Raw genomic sequence first — 20,141 nt, forward strand, 5'->3', positions numbered from 1 at the left:
CGTGTCCCCGGCATTGGCAGGTGGATTCTGAACCACTGCGCCATCAGCGAAGCTCCCTCCAACTGTATTTTATCTGAAGGACCTATAGCTGAAGCAGGTGAGGTTGGAGTTGCTCAGGTTGAAGTGAGGGTGGGGGATGGGGTTGCTGCTTGAGCAGCCTCTGGGAACTCTGGATCAGATGTTCAGTAAAGCACGTGGGGGCTTCCCTGGTGGTGCAGTGGTTGAGAATCTGCCTACTAATGCCGGGGACACGGGTTCGAGCCCTGGTCCAGGAAGATCCCACATGACATGGAGCAACTCAGCCCATGCACACAACTACTGGGCCTGCGCTCTAGAGCCCGCTAGCCACAACTACTGAAGCCCGCACGCCTACAGCCCATTTTCCACAGCAAGAGAAGCCACCGCAATGAGAAGCCCGCGCAGTCTAACGAACAGTAGCCCCCTCTCCCAGCAACTAGAGAAAGCCCACGCGCAGCAATGAAGACCCAACGCAGCCAAATATAGATAAATAAATTTTTTTAATTGTTTAAAAAAATAAAAATTAAACACCTTGGACGCTAAAGCATTCAGAAAGTCGATCATGGGGAATTCCCTGGCAGTCCAGTGGTTAGGACTTGGGGCTTTCACTGCCGTGGCCCCGGATTCGATCCCTGGTTGGGGAACTGTGCAAGACTCGCTGCGCGGCCAAAAAAAAAAAAAAAAAAATAGTCGATCATGATGCAGTGCTGATCCCTGAAGAGCTCCCGGAGAATGGTCCCCAGCAACAGTGCTGTCGAACCCAAGTTCATGTACCCGGTGCTGAGGCCAAACAAACCGAAATACCGGAGTTTGGTGCAGAGGAAGGTTTATTGATAGAGAGGGTGGCAACCGAGAAGATGGAGACGTACGTTTGTCTCAGACCCGCTTTACTGGCTGGCCTGGGCGCAAGGTTTTTCGGGATAAAGGGGCGGGGTCTTGGGGTGCGTGATCAGCTCACGCTCAGTCCTCCGGTGCGTGGTGAGGTAACGGTGAAGCTTTTCGTGACAACGTCAACCCCCTGGGGTCTACATGCTTGTGGTCAGCATGCAGTCACCTTCCTCCACCAGATGTGGGTCTTAGTTTCTGCAGAACAATTGAAAGGTATGTGTCAGATTTTTATGTATATCCCTTCAGGAGGAATTAGGACTGTTTCATAGCTGAACTATTGTTTCTTGACGGCCTTTCCTTTGTTTCTGTATTCCCTCTCTTCCTTAATTGGTAATTGCTTGAATCTGCTCTTTGGAACTCAGGGAAGGCCTAGGAGACCACAGCTTGCTTCTACAAACAAGAAACAGGGGGCACAGGGAATTCCCTGGTGGTCCAGTGGTTCGGACTTGGCACCTTCACTGCTGAGGGCCCAGGTTCAATCCCTGGTGGGGGAACTGAGGTCCCATAAGCTGCGTGGCACAGCCAAAAAAAGAAAGAAAAAGAAACGGTGGGCATGGAGGGGCTTTTGTACCCAGGAGGGCCCACGGGGTCTTGCTCGATTTCAACAGGAGAGCATTCTCATTTTCTGCTGGAAATCACCGTGCCAGCAGGGTGGGCCTTTCCAAAGCCATTTTGCTACTCTCAGTACATCTGGCTGGGCAGGGAGGAAAAGCCAGCCAACTAGAGTGAAGGCCAGTCAACTTCCCTCCCCCACTGCAGAGACTACTGGAGCAGCCTGTGGCAGGGCAACTGTAGGGACCCAGCCCCAGGGCCTGTGGCCTTTCACCTTGGTGGCTGGAGAAAGTCACTGCTGCCACTCTTTGTTTGCAGAACTCCCTGTGGCTTGGAGTTGCAAATAAACATCCTCTCACTTTGGGAGATATGGGAAAGGGAGAGGGCAGAGTTTATCACTCATACATCAAATGTTTATTGAGCACTTATTATGTGGCATAAAGGATAGTTCTGCCCTTGGAATAGGGAGAAAAGTTGAAGAGGGCACTTAGCCATTAAATGGACATTTACTGTTTGCCAGACCCCAAGCTATGCATGTTTCATTCATTCTTTAATGCTCACCACAGCTCTGTGAGGGATGCATTATCATCTCTTTTCATAAATGAGGAAACAGAATCAGTGAGGTTACCGTATTGTGATAATCGCTGAATGAGAAAGTGAACGTGAACCCCTTTTACAACCAATAACGCTTATGCAAATGCAAAGTATTATTGTTATGTAAGGAGAGGAAGTAGGTGTCCTGAAAGCAGCCTCCTCTCCCTCTTCCTAGAAGATGAAAAACTCTTGGGAGCAAATAGCCATTCAGTGACTCTTGAGGGAGACCCACTTCGTAGGTTTGTTCTCTTCACCTCTGGAGGCCCAGGGACTTTAGGAGCCAGACGGAGGGAGGAGGGGTGTTGAAGGGAAAGTGGGAGCAGGGAGGGAGAAAGAAAGGACTCTGGGACTGGGGCAGGTCAAGGCCACTAGCTCCAAACTGGACTTAGGAGTGCCTGGTAGTATCAGGGATTTAGCAGGGAGGTGATTGTGCCAGAGGCAGGATGGGAAAGACCAGGATTGAATGAACTGGTTTTGGGAAGGCAGCCACCAGCCACGGAAGCCGTGAGAATCCCATGTTCCCCACGGGCCCCCTGCCAGACGGGCTACCTGAGATGCCTGACCTACCAAGTATAATGCCTCCCCCCTTCAGCTGAGGCCTTTTCCTTCCTGGCCTTTCCTGGGAAGGGAGGGAGAACAATCGAGCCTGACCATTTATAACTAGGTGTTTGCGCCCATAAGCCTGGGCTTCTAATCTAGATACCACATGTCCATCCAGCCCGCATAGTGGGCCAATCACGCAGCAGGCTGACTCCTCAGCAGCCTTCCATTCAATTCTGACTGTGCTGAGCCCCAAAGAGGCAGCCATTGTCTTCTTCCCCAGGGTTTATGAGCCCAGCTTTGGTTTTCTCATCTCTCCCCTTTGATGATAATGAAATGTCAAGCCTCAATCCAAAACTCATATACGTCAGGAGAGAGAAAGTATGCCTAATCTGGACTCTGGGAACATAAGCAGTATAAATGTAGAGGGAAATCTAAACTCCCTGACTGATTAGAAAAGAAAGGGAACGTCCTGGAAGTGGCAGCATGGCCACAGCGCCCGGCAAAGGCTTGGACGAAACGTTTCATCTAATCCCATTTGCATGGGTATTTGTTGAGGCAACTGTTTCCTCATCTAGAGCGCAGACCAGCCATATCCTGCTCCCTGAACTTGAACCGTCACCAAATTCCACGCGACAGCGTCTGTGAACCAGCTTCTGTGCTGACTGCTGGCCTGGCCAAAGCAACCTTGGGCTCAAGTGAAGGTCACTCTCTGAATATGCAGGTTTCAATGGATCTCACTCTTATTCCTGCAGAAATCCCACTCTCGGGCTTCCCTGGTGGCGCAGTGGTTGGGAGTTTGCCTGCTGATGCAGGGGACGCGGGTTCATGCCCCAGTCCGGAGGATCCCACATACCGCAGAGCGCCTGGGCCCATGAACCATGGCCACTGAGCCTGCGCGTCCGGAGCCTGTGCTCCGCAGCGGGAGAAGCCACAACAGTGAGAGGCCCGCGTACCGAAAAAAAATAAAAATCCCACTCTCCGTCTACACATTGATGCAGCCTCTGGAGGGTATCTAAATGTGTCTTGAACCAGTCCTTTCAGCTGTCATGTGGTGTCTGCTGGGTAGGACCTCCTGATCTTTTAGGCGCCCCTAATCCAGCACCACCACTGCTTCCCCTCACAGATTGGGCACCAGGATTGGAGTCCCCCACTGGGCCCTTCTACTCTGCTAGAGTGTTCCCACAGCAGAGCTGCTGTCCCCCACCTTAGTATTTGGGTAAAATTGCTCTTCCGGTTTTTATAAGCCACTTCCATTCCCCTTATGACCCCAGTGAATCCCAGAGGCTGACTGACAGATGCCACAACAAACTCTGCATCCCTTCACCCCTACAACTCTGAGGCTTCACGTGGACCCAGCATGTCACACCCAATGCCTCTCCCTTAGGAGAGGTGCCTCCCAGGAGGCCACTCAGGCAATAGACCCAGCACCCGTGGAGGATCCTATGACCCTCCAAACAGCTCCAGTGTGACTCAACCCTTGATTGCACGTGAAGCCACAGCTGAAACTAGAGTGAAACCCCAATTTGACCTGCAGCCTTGTGGAGCCTAGCCAGGCCTGCAGGATGGAGGGGCAAAGGGACTTAGGGCCCAAGGATGGGGAAGCAGATTCACTGGGGAGAACACATGATGCTGGGGAACAGCAGAAGCCGAGGATCAAGCACCTTGTACAGGGCTTCCCTGGTGGCGCAGTGGACACGGGTTCAAGGCCTGGTCCGGGAAGATCCCACATGCCGTGGAGCAGCTAAGCCCATGCACCACAACTACTGAAGCCTGCATGCCTAGAGGCCGTGCTCCGTAACAAGAGAAGCCACCTCAATGAGAAGCCCATGCGCCGCAACAAAGAGTAGCCCCCACTCGCCGCAACTAGAGAAAGCCCACACGCAGCAACGAAGACCCAACGCAGCCAAAAATAAATGAATAAAATAAATAAAGCACCTCGTATGCCCTAGCCCCACATGTGGAAACAGCTGTTCAAACTATAACAAAACCAGGTTGATTGTGTCAGTTACTGAAGGAAAGTCTGCATAGATAGAGCTCAGAAAACCAGGATTATCTCTCAGGATTGCCCGATGGGCAAGGTAAATATTTAATCCCAGCGCTGGAATGGTGCCTGCTAATTCTGTGCTTTACTATCATCTTTCCCTTTATTCACTCACGCTGACAACATTTGTTGCCTGCGTCCCTCCCGCCGCCCCCCCCCCCACCGCCTCTGCGTGGCCAACCCTGGCCTGGCACTTCCATCCTCCGATGGCTCAGACGGTATCCTCCAGTCTTCCCTTAGGGGATCTTGGTGGAGAAGAAGGGGAGCAGGGATCGGGGAAGGCTTCACAAAGGAGTTAACTTTCAAGCCAGGTTTTGGCTGCTGTGTGGACCTCATGAGACAAGCCACAAGCAGGGGAAGGGCAGGGAGAGCATTGAAGATCTAGGGAACAGCATGTGTCCCCAGCATCTCTGGCCAGACTGGTGGTTTCTAAATCCAAGCTTCCCTCTGAGGACTCCTTAGAAGCACTTTCAGGCCAGCAGCACTCAGTTCAAGCAGGGACTGTGGGGCTTGTAGATCGCGTGGCCACTCATGGGCTGGCAAGGGGCGAGATCCTTTACCTTGCTAAGCCTTGGTTTCCTTCCAAAAAGGGATGGTAAGAGGGTAGGCTTGAGTATCAGATGGTCTGGGTCCAAATCCTACTACTGCTCTCCTACTTGTCAGCTCTGGGTCCCGTGTCTCATCTCTTCATCTGAAAATGGAGAACATGCCCATCTCAGAAGCTCTTTCTAAGGACTGAGATAGACAGCATGTCAAATAGTTTCACCTGAGTAAACGTTAGCTGCTCTGATTATACTGTTATTTGTGTAGAGTCAGGAGCAGCAATGCCTGCCCCAGGGTTCTTCCAAGTAAGTATTGATTGAGAGCCCACCGTGTGCTCTGTACTGTTTGGACACTTGATGTCCTTGGGGCTGGCTTCCTGGGAAGCCAATGGCGTTGCGTGTGCAGGATGTTTATTAAGGGGTACCTCGAGGATCAACACCTGTGGGAGGGAAGAGAGAGAAATGGAGCACCCACGAGGGCCCAATGCTAACCTCAACTGGCCCCACCGAGAGCTCTGATGCTGGAATGGCCCTTTGGGGTCACCCTAAATGGGGCCGGCCCTTTAACCCACTTTTTCCCCTGTTGGTCAGTCAATGGCTGGGGGTCTGCAGAGAGGAGTGTGACCTTGAGCAAGGAAGCCTCCCCTTCCTGGAGAGGCCAACAGATGAAGAGGTCCGCACGCCATAGCACCCAGAGCTGGGACGCACCATTCCTTGAAGGGGGCTCTGAGCCATGCATCACAGTGCCCACCTCGAGCAGGAAACAAAACAGGTGAAAATCCCCACTGTCCTGAAGCAGCTGTTCCAGTGGGAGTTTACCTTCTAAAGGTTGCTGTCAGGATGAGATGAGATAGTAGATGTAAATTACCTTACAAAGGGCCTTTCATAACAGTGCAGGAGTGCAAAGAGTGAGAGCTAAAGGTCGTTAAACAGATGGGGAGATTACAAAGTGATAGGAGTTAGAGGAAGAGCATCTGATTTCAACCGACCGGACTCAGTTATCTGCTGGTGTCTCCATCCTTCTCTGCCTGCACCCCAGGCTGTCACGTGGACGGGCTTTTCAGCCCCGTCGGGGTCCTGCACCTCTTGAGACTCAGTTTATAAATAAAATCCTGGCATCAGGCCCCTTCAGACCCCTCCTGGGACAGCAGCCAGGCTCTCCCTGAGGGCTCCCTTCCGCGAGAGGTGGCTGGCATGATGGGCGGGAGCCCGACTGCAGGAAGGGAGCCCTGGCACATCCAGCTCAGCGAGGGCGGCTTGGGCAGAGACCAGGAAAGGGAGATAAAGAGATTTCCTTGGCACCGGCCTCTCCCATTTCTTTGGAAAACAGTGGGGAGGAAATCTACTGGCAGAAGGGCCTGCTCCAGCTCCCTTCTGAGGTGGGCCCAGCTGCCCTTCCCACGGGGAGCCCGAAACACCAGAGGGAAAACCAGTCTGCTAGCAGTTCCTGGGAGGTGTGGCCAGCCGGAGGGAGAAGGAGAAGGGCCAGGAGGAGGCAGGGGCGGTGGTCTCAGCCTCTTGTCCCTTCTTTTGCCCACCCTTCTCTCTTGGCCTCAGTTTCCCTGGCATAGGTGGGATGAGGGTAGGGCCATCAGATTCAGTAAATCCAAATACAGGACACTCGGTGCAATGTAAATCTCAGATAACCAGCAGGTAATGTTTTAGTGTAAGTGTGCCCCATGCTACTTGGGAGGGATATATTTATACTAAAATGTCCTTGTTTATCTGTTTATTTGTTGTTTATACTGTCCGGCAACCCAGACCTGCAGCAAATGCGAATAGGAGAGGCCCGCTCGCAGACAGCAGGGACAGAGCCCATGCTGGAGACAAGGATGGATCAGAGGGCGCATGCGTGAGTTCGCGGCTCCTTGGGAAGAGGGAGGGGAAGGGCTGGAGGAAGGTGAAATAGGAGCCCAGTCCCCAGCGCAGTCAATCCCACAGCAGCAGAGCAGGCTCCCATCCTGACCCCACCTAACAAAGCAGGGACAGGAGAGCTGCAGGCAGCCTGGGCCTCCACTGGCCCCCTTGGGTCCTCCTGGTGATGTCCTGAGTGACCCTAGGCAACGCTGGGCCAGGGTCGGGCTGGGAGCTCTAGCTCATGGGCTGCTCTGTGCGTGGGTGGGGTGGAGGGCTGGGGGGACGTCCCTGCGTGTCTGAGCAGAGCAGCAGTCCCCGTGAGTGTGCTGGGGATGGGAGGGCACCCCCTTGGGTAGGAGCAGCACTGCTACCCCCCCAGACATCAGCTACCGACCCCAGCGGTGAACCAGTGCATCACCCCTCTGCCCGCCCTTCGCTAGCTCCATCCCCGGAAGCGGCCAGTGTTTCCCCATCTGTAGGCCTTACCCATCCTTCAGTGCTCTCTCTCTAATAAAAAGAACCATAATCGTAACTACAAATTATTGAATACATCCTCCTGGCCAGGCATCTTGTTTCATCTTTACAGCAACCCTATGAGGTAAATACCGTCCCCGTCCCCATTTTACAGATGAGGAAACAGGCTCAGAATGGTGAATTAAATTACCAAAGTCACCTCACCGAGCTAGTCAGCAGGGGAAAGGGACTCAAACCCCAGGTCTGGGGCCCCTGCGCCCCCCTCACGGCCTATGTTTTGTAGGCCCTCTGGTTGGGAGTCCTGGGGGAAAGAAAGGCACAGATGGGCCTTTCTCTCCCTGAATCATCAGTCTCTGGCACAGAGGAAATAACAGTGTTTGTTGAAAGACTCAATGTTGTTGAAAGAAAAATCTTGTTCCGTGTACCCACGTCCCTTCCCTGGCCCCTGTGCCTATCCCCACCCTCCCAGGCTTTGCAGCAGCCAGCACTTGGAATATGAGTCCAGTCTTATCTGGGACTAGGGCTCTGAGGAAGGAACTGGCTTGTGACTTGTCTGTCCTGTCACTCCCTCCAAAGGAAGCCCCTCCCTGGGCGCAGGGGTCCAGGAACATGTCCTTGGTCCCTAGAGGAGATAATGCCTTTGTCCCTATTCAGATAAACAAGCAAAGCCGCTAGAACTCGTGTAATGCAAGGTGCAGGAGCAGAGTCCCACCCACAGACACGGGCCTGGCCTTCCTCCCAAGGTCACCAGCAGGAGCCTGAGGACAGCTAGTCCCCATTAGACAGAAGGGCCAACCTTAGCCCATTTTGCAGGGGGATAAAGAGGCCCATAGCAGGGAAGCCACGTTTCCATCCCTGCAAGGTTACCAGCTTCCCTGCCTCTTTCCACCCCTAACCCACTCAGAAGCACGGAGCCTCAGGGCCCACCACACCGGGGCAGCGCTCACAACGCGGTCTCGGTACAGGCAGCCCCTGGAGTTTTGTGACACAGCAGCCTTTACACTTACATGTGCGCCTGGGCACGTCCACCACCACCACCCTTGACTCTGGGCCCCTACAGACCCTACTACTTCCCCCACCCCCTGCTTCCCTTATCCCCCTCCCAACACTGGCAGATCAGAGCCACAGGAACCGGGGCCAGCAAGTGTGCACGCTGAGAGCCAAGATGGGGAAGTTTATTTTCTAAGAATCATCTAAACACATGGGGAGTATTTTTAGCCCCTGGCTCCCTCCCAGGTGCCAAATCTAAACAGGGGGCCAGAGAGACAGCCCATCAGGGATACAGAGCAGCATGTGGAGACAGGGTGGGACAGCGTGCTGCAGACCCCACCCCGCCCCTGTTCCAGAGGTTGGATGACTGTCAGAGAGAAAGCTGGCCGTGGAGCCCAAGAGGCAGAGAAGTGACCCCGGGTTCTGACAGGTCCCCTAACCCCTCTCTGTGCCTCAGCAACCTCATCCGTGCAACGGGAGAAATACCCCCCTTATAGGATTGTCGTGTGGCCCATGGCGGCTCCTGCAGGCATTCAGTGAACGTGCACATGGTCTGTGCTAAGGGACCTAGAAGTCAGGTGGTGACCCAAACCTTCAGCCATGGAGCCTTCCCCAGCCCTGGTCGGCCGCAGTGAAGTGTGTGTGCTCGTGTGTGTGTGTGTGTGTGTGTGTGTGTGTGTGTGTGTGTACGTTGTTGTACCCAATGCAGGGACTCAGGAGTGAATGAAAGTAGGGCTGGGGGCTGCTGGTAGCCCCCATCGTCTCTGGGGGAGCTGCGTCAGGAGCCAGGCTGGCTGGGCACAGGGAGCTTAGAGCACCTTCTCCAGAGAAGGGGTCTGCAGAGGGTGGGGGGCGGGGGCTGGCGGGGGCAGGGGAGTGAAACCGCTCAGAAGAGGAGGCTCTCAGGGGCACACACACAGCTCACTGGCCTCAGCCTCCAGGGCGCAGGGGCCAATTCCAGGGGTGGGGCTGCCCTCTCCCGGGGTGACTGGCCAGCAGTGACCTTGCTGTAAGTCGAGCGCTGACAGCACCTGCTCTGGCCTCCAGTTGCAGGGGACAAGCTGTGCCCGTTGTGGCCCCCACTGGCCAGGTTTATTACTGCGGGGTCAGAGGGACGGCGGAGGGGGGCGGGGGGGAGGGTTGTGTGCCTGCAGCCGGGGGTTGGAGAGGCCCAGGCTCCCCTACTTGCTAGAAAAGAGCTGGGACTTCCTGGTTCTGCTGCCACATTATTCACTGAACGTTGCCTTGAGGGTGTAGTTGGTGGGGAGGGGCAGTTCAGACTTCTGAGAGCCCTGAGCCTGAAAGGGGGAGGGGAGGAGGAGGGCACAGCTTGGATCTTAGACCCCCCAGCCTGCCTGCGTGGGAACCAAAGAGAACAGGTTCTGTCCACACACCCCCTGCTGACACAAGCTGCCTGCTGTTGCCATAGTGACAGTAATACCAACACCTCCACCAAGGCTGGCTGTGTGGTCAGCAGTGAAGGGAGGGGGTGCTTATTCTTGGTCACGAAGGAGGAAAGGGAGAGGGAGGCTGCTATGGAGGGGAGCAGCCCTCGTCCCTCAGCCTAGCTGCGGGTGGTCAGGGACTCTGAGGGTATCTGAGTGGGAGAAGGCTTAGAGGTCACCTCTTCCAACCAGCCCCCCTCCAGAGACCAACGGCAAGCCAGGGCTTCCAGCATCGGTAGTGGAATCCCATGTGTGCTGACCTAGCTCTGCGTCTTCCTGTGGGAATCCATCTCATCACCTCCAGACGGGAAGCCTGTTACAGAGAGGTTGTCCCTGCACCAGCTGACCTGGCCCCGGCCCCAGGGCCCCTCGCCACCCAGCAAGGCCCATTCTTGGCCTCTTCCCCTCTTCTCATGCTCCTCCAAAATCCATTCTTCTTTTTTTTTTTTAAGTTTATTTATTTAATTTATTTATTTTTGGCTGCGTTGGGTCCTTCCTTGCTGTGCACCGGCTTCCTCTAGTTGCGGCTACTCTTGGTTGTGGTAAGCGGGCTTCTCATTGCTGTGGCTTCTCTTGTTGCGGAGCGTGGGCTCTAGGCGCGCAGACTTCAGTAGTTGCGGCACGTGGGCTCAGTAGTTGTGGCACGTGGGCTCTAGAGCTCAGGCTCAGTAGTTGTGGCACACGGGCCTAGTTGCTCTGCGGCATGGGGGATCTTCCTGGACCCGGGCTCGAACCCGTGTCCCCTGCATCAGCATGCAGATTCTTAACCACTGTGCCACCAGGGAAGCCCCCAAAATCCATTCTTAAAATCCATCTCACGGTCCTCCAAAACTCCAGCCCTGCCCTGGATGACGAGGTCCCGGAGCCTGAGGCCCCTCAACCCCTGGCCCCCAGGGCCCAGCCTGGCCTGGGACCCACCTGTGGGGCCCTTATTTCTTTCTCCCTGTTTTCTGGACCCTCCTCTCTGCACCTGCTGCCTCCTAGTCTCACTCCCTTCTTGGGCCCCAGAAAGGAAAAAGCCATTAGAGACAGGATCTTGGGGTGGGGGAGGTGTGCCTTCATTGAAAGCTCCTAAGTTCAAGGGCCAAAGACCCTTGGATTCACCTGTGACCCAGTAGCTCCTGGATGAGGCATCAGTCCTAACTGCTCCCCGTACGCCTCACCCCTGCAGCCCCTGCACCACGGCCCCCGCTCCCATCTCCCCCTTCCCCCTCCCCACCCTCCTCACTTGCCCACTGTCTCTCTCCCCCTCCCTCCCTCCCTTCTTCCCTCCCTCCCTCCCTCCATGCATGAACACTTGCTGGCCTCCAGGTGGCCTCCCCCCACTGCCTCCTGCAAGTCTTCTGATGGATGCCCCTTCCCACTGATTGACCACAGCCATTTGATACGGTGTACAATGTGTCTCTTTATTTATAGTGTCTCCTGCTAGACTGTGAACTCCAGGAGGACAGGCATTTTGTCTGTCTCATTCCCCGCCACAGCCCCAGTGCCTAGAACATAGATGCTCAAGAAACACTGGGGCAAATAAATGAACCCCACTACCCACCCCACCTAGGCTGTACCCACACAGGACCCGCACTCTCCACCACTAGTACAGGGCGGAAGGTGCTGGCCGGCTCTCAGCTGGCTCTGCCGTGGCCTCACTATGTGGCCTCCACCCAGCCTCCTTTCCTTTCTGGGCCTCGGCTTCCCCCATTATATAATGAGAGGCTGGATTGGAACTTCTCCAGCTGTGGCTGTGTTGGAGCTCTGAGGTCCCTTCGGCATCTCTCCAATTGGGGTGTCAACGGGGAATTCACAAAGGTGGGAGGGGTGCCAGCTCAGAAGAAATCTCCAGGCCCTAAGGCCCCACCCTGGCATGCTGGGGTGGGTTGAGGGAGCAGGGCAGCAGTAGTTGTGGGAACTAAAAACAGATGTAAGAGAGGTTTCCCAAAAAACATGTCCCTATTTTAATCATCACCAAAGTCCAACCCGGGAAGCCTGAGGAACAGAGGCTCAAGCCCTCTGAAGGGCTGAGACCAGAGGTCAGGTGTCCAAACATGAGTCGTCATCGGCGGAAGCCTGCTGTCAGGCAGGTGAGCACGGGGGCCAGCAGGGCAGGCAGCGGCAAGGGCAGCAGCCGTCCCGGGGCCTGGGACCTGAGAACCTGGCGCTGCCCCCGGGGCTGCAGGGGCCTGACATTGTCTGTCATTTTCAGTTTCTTCTCGTTGTCATAATACAGCTTCTGAGAGAATGCCAGGATCTGTGGAAGGCACAGGGCTCAGCAGGGAGGGATGAAGCTGGCGGAGCTGCACTCCTCACTGTGTAGCCTCAGGCCAGTCGCCTGGCCTCTCTGAGCCGCCTCAGGCTCTTGTGCAGAGGAAAAGAATCGGGGATGTAAAGTGCTTTGCATCCATGGGGGCTCAGCTCCCACGAGTGTCCTAAGCAGAGGGGACTCACAGCTCTGGGCTTTGAGGGCCTGTGATTACTACCACTATCATCACTGTTACCAGAGAACAGTGGTTCTCAAGCTTGAGCTTGCGTTAGCCTCACCTGGGGGCTTGTTGAGCCCCAGACTGCCTGGGGCCCCCGACAAAGGGACAGTTTCCAGGAGCTGACGCAGGGGAGGCTGCACCCTCGGCCGGGCCCCGTGTACCTGGTCCTTGTGGAGCTGAATGGGCTCCTGGAACACGGTCCAGACCACCTTCTCATCGCAGCCTGGTGTGGTGAGCGAGCCCAGGTAGCGGAAGTAGTGCCTCAGTTTCTGCTTCTTGGGGAGCAGGTCGAAGAGGCTGATGTTGTCTTTCAGCATGGTGTTCATATCTGGGGAGACTCACACACCTCACTCTGAGAGTACAGGCTCCTCCACCATCCAGACCTTCTTCTGTAGGAAGAAGTCTTCTCCCCTCCCCCAGCCCCCCGCCCCCCGGGTCCTGACTCACTGGGATTGGGGATGTCAGACAGGGCCTGCACCAGGGGCTGGAAGTTAACATTCTTGGATCCGGCCTGGAACAGGAGGGAAAGGGGCTTGAGAGAGGCTTGTGGGGAGCCGGTGGAGACCACCAGTTCACTCTCCCAGTCTGGGGTGGGGCGGGCATGCAGCTTCTGGGACTGAGGCCCTCAAAGGCCCTGGGCTCCCCACATGGGGAGGTACAAGTCACTGAGAAACAGAGGGGAAGTCGGAGCTTCTCCAGCCCCTCCCGCCTTGCTGGGATCCCAGGTCTCTGGATCCTAAGAAGCAGCCCCTCGAGCCCTGAGGGATGGCAGCCCCACCTCCACCATGAAGGCCAGCACCGCGATCTCATCTTTGGGGTCCTGGTTCTGGTTCGTGTTCCTTGATGTCCCCTTTTCTTTCTCATGTACCACGTGCATCTGGTAAGGGGTGAGAGGGATGGAGAGAGAACCCGTCAGGGTGCTGGACCCTCCTTCTTGCCCAAGGCAAGTATACCCAGAGCCCAGCCAAGGCATCCACCTGGGAAGAGGTCCCTCACCTCCATGGCAAAGCGATCCCCGTCGAAGCTGTGCTCCGAGCCCCAGTCCAGCACCTTGGACCAGTGTAGGTGCAGCTGCTTGGCCCGGTACCGGGCGGCCAGTCCTCCTCCAGCAATCGAGGCCTCGTCCCCCAGCAACACCATCACTGGAGGGCACAGGAGGGGGCAGAGTCCTCGCACCCACCTCCCCCAGCCTCTCCCAGCCCCTCATCCCAGCTCCATCCAAGCAGGACCTTCTCTCCTACCTCGCACCCTTCACAGGCTACGGTCCCGGGCCTGAAGGGACAGGAACAGTGGTACAGCCTGGACCTTACCGTGGCCCCCTCCTCGGCCTCCCTGTCTGCCTCTCCCTCTGTACACCCCTCACTGCCCAAACATGCAACTCAGCCCGGTCCTGCCCGTGCTTCAACCCCCTCCATGCGTGGTGCCCCAATGTTCCCAGGGCCACGTCCAAACTCCTCAGCCCTGGGCAACCTGCCCCAGGCCCAGCTGGACTGACCCTGGGCTGGCTCTGGCCCCTCCTAGCTTCGCTCTGTCCTCCATGCACATGGGGCCACATGCAGCCCTTTGAACACCCCAAGCTGTTTCACGCCTCTGTGCCATGCTGTTCCTTCTTCCTAGAACCTGTCCCCTCCCCCACTACAGATTGCTCTGATACAGGATTGAAAATACTGATAGAATGTTCCCTCCTTTCCAAAGTCCACCCTGCTTTCCCCACCCCGCCCCCCCAGGGATTTTCAGCCTCTCCTCAGCAAAAGTGGACAACCCGGTGTGCCCTCCCAGGAGGAGCCCAACCCTCCAGTCCTTGGGGAACTTGGGTCCCAGGATCCCGTGTCCCTGCTGTCCGGGGCCTGCATCCAGCCCATCTGAGACCTACCTGAGTGGCCATTGTTTTGTACGGCCCACTTTTGCTTCTTGTCGTAGCCGGAGAAGGAGAAGGGTCCCAGGTTTGTGTCCAGCAGTGTCTTGGCAGTGGCGATGTTGATGGGGGACTGGCGGTCATTCTGGCAGCTATCGCCCCACTGGTCCGGCCCTGAGCAGGGAGGGAGGGTGGGCTGGGAGTCAGGGGCGCCTGGCACCGAGGTGTGGCGTCCTCCACCCCACTCAGGTCAGGCCCAGCTCAAGGCAACAAGGTCTTTGGATGGCTGGCAGGCTGTGCTGGGGGGATGCCCAGCACAGAACTCCACCCTCACCCTTCTCCCTCCTCAGACACTCACACTCACACAAAACCAGCAAGGCGTGGTGTGGACAGGGTAGGACTAGGGTGTGAGCTCTGGGGTAGGGGACCACCTCAGATGCTGGGCTGTGAAAGGAAAGCTCCGTGATAACCTGCTTCCTAGGGGTTCCGAAGTTCAAAGGAGGTTGATGGGAGAGTGTGTGGAAGCGGTGGAGTCCCCTGGAAGGGCCGCTTGTGAAAGGACCCCGTGACTTGACACTAAGCCTTGTCTGAGCCCTGGGAGGCAGGGAGGGAGCCCCAGGGGAGCCCAGCCCCCTGCACCCAGGACCTCCCACACCAGTGAGCGGGGCCGGGGGGTTGGGGAGCACTGTCCAGTCACCAAAACAGCAACGGTGGGAGGAAAGCAGATTGCAGGAAACTGGGCAGCGCTTGAAAAAGTACAAAGAACCGCCACCCAGGCCCATATGCAGGGGTGTCACTGGAACAGAATCAACTCTCCATTTTGTTATGAGAGGAGCAAAATGAATTTCTCCCTTTGATGCTGCTCCTGATTTATTTCAGAGGACCAGAGGGCTGACTCTCTTGGTGTCAGAGACGATGACAGGAGGTCCCAGTAAAAACTCAGGTCACTCTATGTTCCCTGTGCCCTGAGCACCAGGAGAGAGAGAGAGAGAGAGAGAGAGAGAGAGAGAGAGAGAGAGAGAGAGAGAGTGTGTGTGTGTGTTAGGAGCTGATATCTGACTGGGGCCACCATCACCTCATCCTTCCCACCTTCCCTGCGTCTCCATTTCAACCTGGAGACTCGCTGCACTTACCCAAGCAGGTGTAGTTGGAGGGTTTGACTTGATTCTGGTAGCACCAGTGTGACCCTGGAACAGAGAGAGGAAGGATGTGAGGCCTGTGCAGAAGCATGTCAGTGTATCTGTGTACACACACGTCTGTCTCTATGAGTGCCGGTGAACTGTGTGCACACAAGCAACTGTGTGTGTGTGTGTGTGTGTGTGTACACAGTGGGTCAGAGGCTGGGAATATCCCTGGAGTCAGAACCTGGCCTGGGATGGGATAGAGCATTCCTGGGGTGCCATCCTGGGGGACAGAGGGCCCAGGGGAAGGAGCCTTAAGAAGAAACTGTAGGGATGGAGAAGGAGGCAGTCGAAACAGCCAGGCTCCAGGCGTCCCTGACCCATAGCCAATCCACTGGTCCCCTTGCCCAGGGCACTGTCCTCAGACAAGGCAGACCAGACAGCCAGCAGCCCTTGAGGGGCCCTCCAAGGCGGGTCAGCTCTCCCCAGGGGCTAGCCTGGACACTCTCTACATGTTGCTCATCAGCCTCCCCCTCCCTCCTTGCATCCCCTCCCTCAAACCTGGAAGGGAGGCTGGTGAGGGGGGAAGAGGAGGCCCCCCAGGACAATACAGCCACGTTCAGCCTGGCTGCTTTCCCAGAGTTGATGCGATGATGAGGGAGATTAGGCTAGTCCCTCCCTGGAACACACCCTCTTGTGCTATTAAGACCCATTCTTGTCTAAACTCTCACAGTCGTGCAGGGAGGAAGGCGGCTAGGTCTTTTCCCCTGTCCCTCCAACCTGCAGTCCTGGTGTTTGGGACCAGACAGACTTGCCTTCCAATCCCCCACTCTGCCTCCGGACAGGAGAACCAACATCTCTGAAAAAAGGCTGCATCATGGATATAGCTCACTAATGCAAGATGTCGACAACAGGGCAAACTGTGCACATGGGAACCCTCTTCTCTATGCTCTCTGCTTGATGTTTCCGTAAACCTGAAACTGCTCTAAAATTACTCTATTGATTTTTAAAAGAAAGTCTGTGCCAGCAGGGTGGACAAAGCATTTGATCAGAGCTGGCATTCTAGCTGGGCCACTTAGGAGCTGTGGGTTTAGGGACAAGTCACTTAATCTCTCTGAGCCTTAGTTTTGCTGTCTGTAAAATGGAACTAATACCATCCACCTCATAGGACTGTGGGGAGGATTAAATGAGAGACGGTAGAGAGTGCTCCAGGCAGTTGGAATTTAGTCAAGTCCCTGACGAGTCCTTCCCTTCTCCTTGGCTTCCTCCCTCCCTCCCCTCCTCAACCTCCTGTCAGGACACAGATGGCCAAAGTCAAGGAGAGAAATGAAGTGAGCTGGAAAGAACTCAGGGATGAGGAAATTCCTAAGAAAAGCAGAGCTTCCTGCTCAGCCTGAGCACATCCATCCCCACCCAAGCCCACCTCCTCTGGGGTCCCTGCAATGGGCATGGGGTGGAGAGGGGGCAGGTTCTCGGCAGGGGCTGGGAGGAAGGCCAGGAGACTGAGCACCTATAGGAAATTGGCCACCCCGCACTCTGGGCCCTTCAGAGCCACCTGGGGTTTCCCAGTCTCCCAGGTCTGGATCAAATGCTGTGCCTACTTTGCTGACACAGCCTCTTTCAGAGATGAACAGTCCCTGCAGTGTCTTCCCCTGGCCAGTCCACCCCCTGCCCGGGACAGGGCTCTGCTGACCCTGGGACTTGCTGCATCTGGGGAAGCCTGACGAGGGTGAGCTCTGCAAAGGGCAGTGGCCACTTCCCATCCAGGCCCATCTCTGCGTGTTGGCAGACTCTGATGCTGGAGCCCACCACCCGGCCTCCAGTCCTGGCTCTGACTCTTGCTTATTCTCTGCAATAGAGTTCATTAACTTTTCTGAGCCCACTTTCTTCCTTCCTTCCTCAGGCAGAAGGAGCTGCCACTGATCTCCCAGAGGCAGTGTCTAAGGACACACTGGATGGGAGGTCATTTGCATCCGTGAAAGGCTTCCTGTTATGATTCTCCTGGGTCTCAGAGGTCCTGAAAGGCAGAAGGCGCCTCTAAGGTAGAGCTGGCCCCTCCTGGTGACTGATACCCAGGGGGAAGCTGTTTTCAGGGGAAGCCTGGCTTGAGCCGGAACCCTCAGGAGCCAGCTCTGATGGGTGGAACCCCTGTCAGCCTCCCTGGAGCCCATCTGGTCCAGGCTGAGCTTTTCTAAGGAATTTGCTCCTCCCTGCTTCTGGCTACAGCTCCTAGGGTTGTCATGGTGACCTCTGATCCACTGTCTTAATCACAGAGACTTTTGACCTGCTTGGTTGAATGCTCTTGAAACTACCCTCTTTAGGAAGCAGAAGCCAGGAAAATGTGATGTTGATGAGGCCAAGGCTGGGGGTCAGGTCTGTATCCAAAGGCTGAAGGTAGGGGCTGGTTTTTAGGCAAGTGGTGGCAGGGTCACGGAGCAGCTCAGACTCCTGTACTGGTTCATGAGGGAGCAGCCCTTACAGATAATTACCAGCCAGTTCTCTCAGGCCACTTCCTAGAGGACCTGGGAAGGAGAGGAGCTACCCGCAGGTCTTGGCTCCAAGCTCAGATGCTGCCTAGCCCATCTGCCCTGACCAGAGATGGAGTGAGAGAACTAACGACCATCGCCAGTCACCCAGCCACTGTCCCCCACCCTTGTCGTACCCACCACCCCAGGCCCCTGCTTTAGAGCTGATTGAAGAAGTTCTCTCGGGTGGACCTTGCTCACCGCACCCTCCCACTCCAGGGGGAGGGAGGAATCCTGAAAACCAGCTCAGCGAAACCCGAAGATGCCCTGGGCAAAGTCTCAGCAGCTCCTGGCTAGGTCTGGGACTCTGAAGGGGCCTATGTCCCTCTCCCCTCCTCTCTCCCTGGCAGCAGATGGTCTGAGGACGTCGATGTACAGCCTGGTCACTCTCCAGCCTCAGGTTCCCTAGGAGATGAAATGGGGCGGGGGGAGGGGTGGGGAAGGCAGGACCCTCGGCAGCTCCCAGTCAGAAAGCCCCAGCGCTTAAGGGGAGCACAGCTTGTGAGAGGGGGCGGCTGAGAGAGAATCCTGGCTGGCGGGGCCCAGGCCATGTGGCTACGGAGTGCCTGCTATGTGCCACACAGGCACGGCACTAAGCACCTACTCCCACCATCTTATTTGAATCCTCAGAACAATACCTGAGTCAGATTACTCTCTGTTTTGTAAGCGAGGAAACTGACTTACCCAAGGAGGAAACTGACTTACCCAGGAGGGAAGTGACCCAAAGCCACACAGCTACAAAGCAGCCGCATTAATTGCAAAGCATTTCTCTTTCTACAAGCCCAGCAGCTTAAGTAGGTTTCAGACCTCCAACCCTACACGTAAAAATGTTCACACCCCGCCTTTTCTGTTTCCTCCTCTCCTAGGAAGAGGCCGGGAGTTGCTGCAGGATGCCCCTCATTCCCCACCGCGGGCCAGCGGGCCGGCCAAGGGTCTCCTTCTCTGCTGCTGAGGGCACCCTCAGCCCTCACGCATGACTCCAAGAGAGGAGCATCTAGCTTTAGAGAGGAGATTCGGCCAGGTGGACCCCAAGGACCATCCAAGGGGTAGCTGAGATGGGGACTGGCAGATGGGGGCCTCCTTCCAAGGAGATGGCTCCCCGTGGGGTCGCAGAGAAGGTGCCAGATTGGATCCCTGTGCCCAGACGCTGGAGGCGCCTTCAGCTCCTTATCAAATATTAACACCCCTCTCCTGCCACCTTCCACATAGGCGAATAATTAAGAGCTCGGCCTCACCATTAATCTTTAAACGAAAATCACCCCGGCCGGAAAGACCGGCTTGGCTCGGGTCTCCGGATGTCCCCCTCCAGGCTCCCTACACAGTTCTGGAGGTGAAGGGTGCTGGCAGCGTCCGGGGACAAGGCACCCAGGGTGGGAAGCGGGGATGAGCGGGCCCCACCGCACCCAGTTTGTTGTCCTTGCCCCGGGCCGGGGGCAGCCACCAAACACTGAGCCCCCGCGGGACGGACAGCGACCCACGACAGACGGAGGAACACCAGAAAGGGTAAGAAACGGAGGCGTGCGCCGCGGCGGCTCAGAGACGCATCCTTGCCCCGGACCCGCACGGCGCCCGGCGGAGGGCCGCGGGCCCCGCACACCGCGGTCGCGCACACGCTTTGCACCCGCTGCCCCGCGCCCGCCGCGCCCGGCCGCCCGCGCCTCTCCGCTCCCGCCGCCCGCGCCGCCCCATCGCCCGCGGGCGCAGCCTCGGCGGGGGGCGCGGGGCCCGAGCGCCGAGGGGCCACGGAAGGGCCACCGAGGGGTCCCGGGGCCGAAGCCCTCGTTCACCTGCGCGGGCCCAGGGCCGGGCGGCGGCGAGGACCAGGAGCGCCGGCAGCAGCCGCATCCTGCGCAGGAGTGGCGACGCCGCCGAGCCGGGGACCGCGCACTGAGGAGGCCGCCGGGGGTCCGCGGTCCTGCCGACCCAGGTTTTATAGCGGAGCCGCGACGGGAGGGAGCCCCGACAGCAGGACGCGGGTAGCGGCTCCTCCCCCTGGCGGGTCCTCCCCTCACCTGTCCCTGATCTAAGAGCCTCCACGCCCCCACTTGCGCTCCGCACCCACCCCCACCGCCTGGTCACCTTCCGACCGGTGCGCGAGGGCCCCTCACCCACCCGCGTCCTTCAGCGCAGAGGCGGCGCCCTCCTGCCTCGCTCCTCCCCTGTCCCACACCTGGTCTCTGGTTTGGGACCAGGGTAGCGACATCGCAAGATACTCGATCCAC

The 20,141-nt window shown here is 56.9% G+C and overlaps 1 protein-coding gene across 1 annotated transcript; it reads right to left on the minus strand.

Moving 5' to 3' along the window:
- Window positions 1-11,308: 11,308 nt before the first annotated feature.
- Window positions 11,309-19,923, minus strand: CA4 (carbonic anhydrase 4). The gene is made up of 8 exons (XM_022552769.3): window positions 19,707-19,923; window positions 15,407-15,460; window positions 14,292-14,447; window positions 13,415-13,560; window positions 13,197-13,295; window positions 12,866-12,929; window positions 12,580-12,746; window positions 11,309-12,186 (listed from the first exon to the last, which is right to left on the minus strand). Exons 1-8 carry the CDS (start codon window positions 19,762-19,764, stop codon window positions 11,992-11,994), a joined length of 939 nt encoding a protein of 312 aa, XP_022408477.1. The 5' UTR covers window positions 19,765-19,923; the 3' UTR covers window positions 11,309-11,991.
- Between the last annotated feature and the right edge of the window lie 218 nt (window positions 19,924-20,141).

The sequence above is a fragment of the Delphinapterus leucas genome, chromosome 19 (assembly GCF_059928025.1).
Source record: "Delphinapterus leucas isolate spDelLeu-1000000601 "Yukka" chromosome 19, BTC_Dleu_Yukka2, whole genome shotgun sequence".
NCBI classification, from domain to species: domain Eukaryota; kingdom Metazoa; phylum Chordata; class Mammalia; order Artiodactyla; family Monodontidae; genus Delphinapterus; species Delphinapterus leucas.

What these genes read in the sequence shown, in the direction of transcription:
- CA4 (XM_022552769.3), bottom strand. Translation starts at nt 19,764, where the DNA reads ATGCGGCTGCTGCCGGCGCTCCTGGTCCTCGCCGCCGCCCGGCCCTGG. An exon ending in CTCCAACTACACCTGCTTGG is followed by an intron (nt 14,448 to 15,406) that starts GTAAGTGCAGCG and finishes CTCCCTGCTCAG; the next exon opens with GGCCGGACCAGTGGGGCGAT. An exon ending in ACAAAACAATGGCCACTCAG is followed by an intron (nt 13,561 to 14,291) that starts GTAGGTCTCAGA and finishes TGTGCCCTCCAG; the next exon opens with TGATGGTGTTGCTGGGGGAC.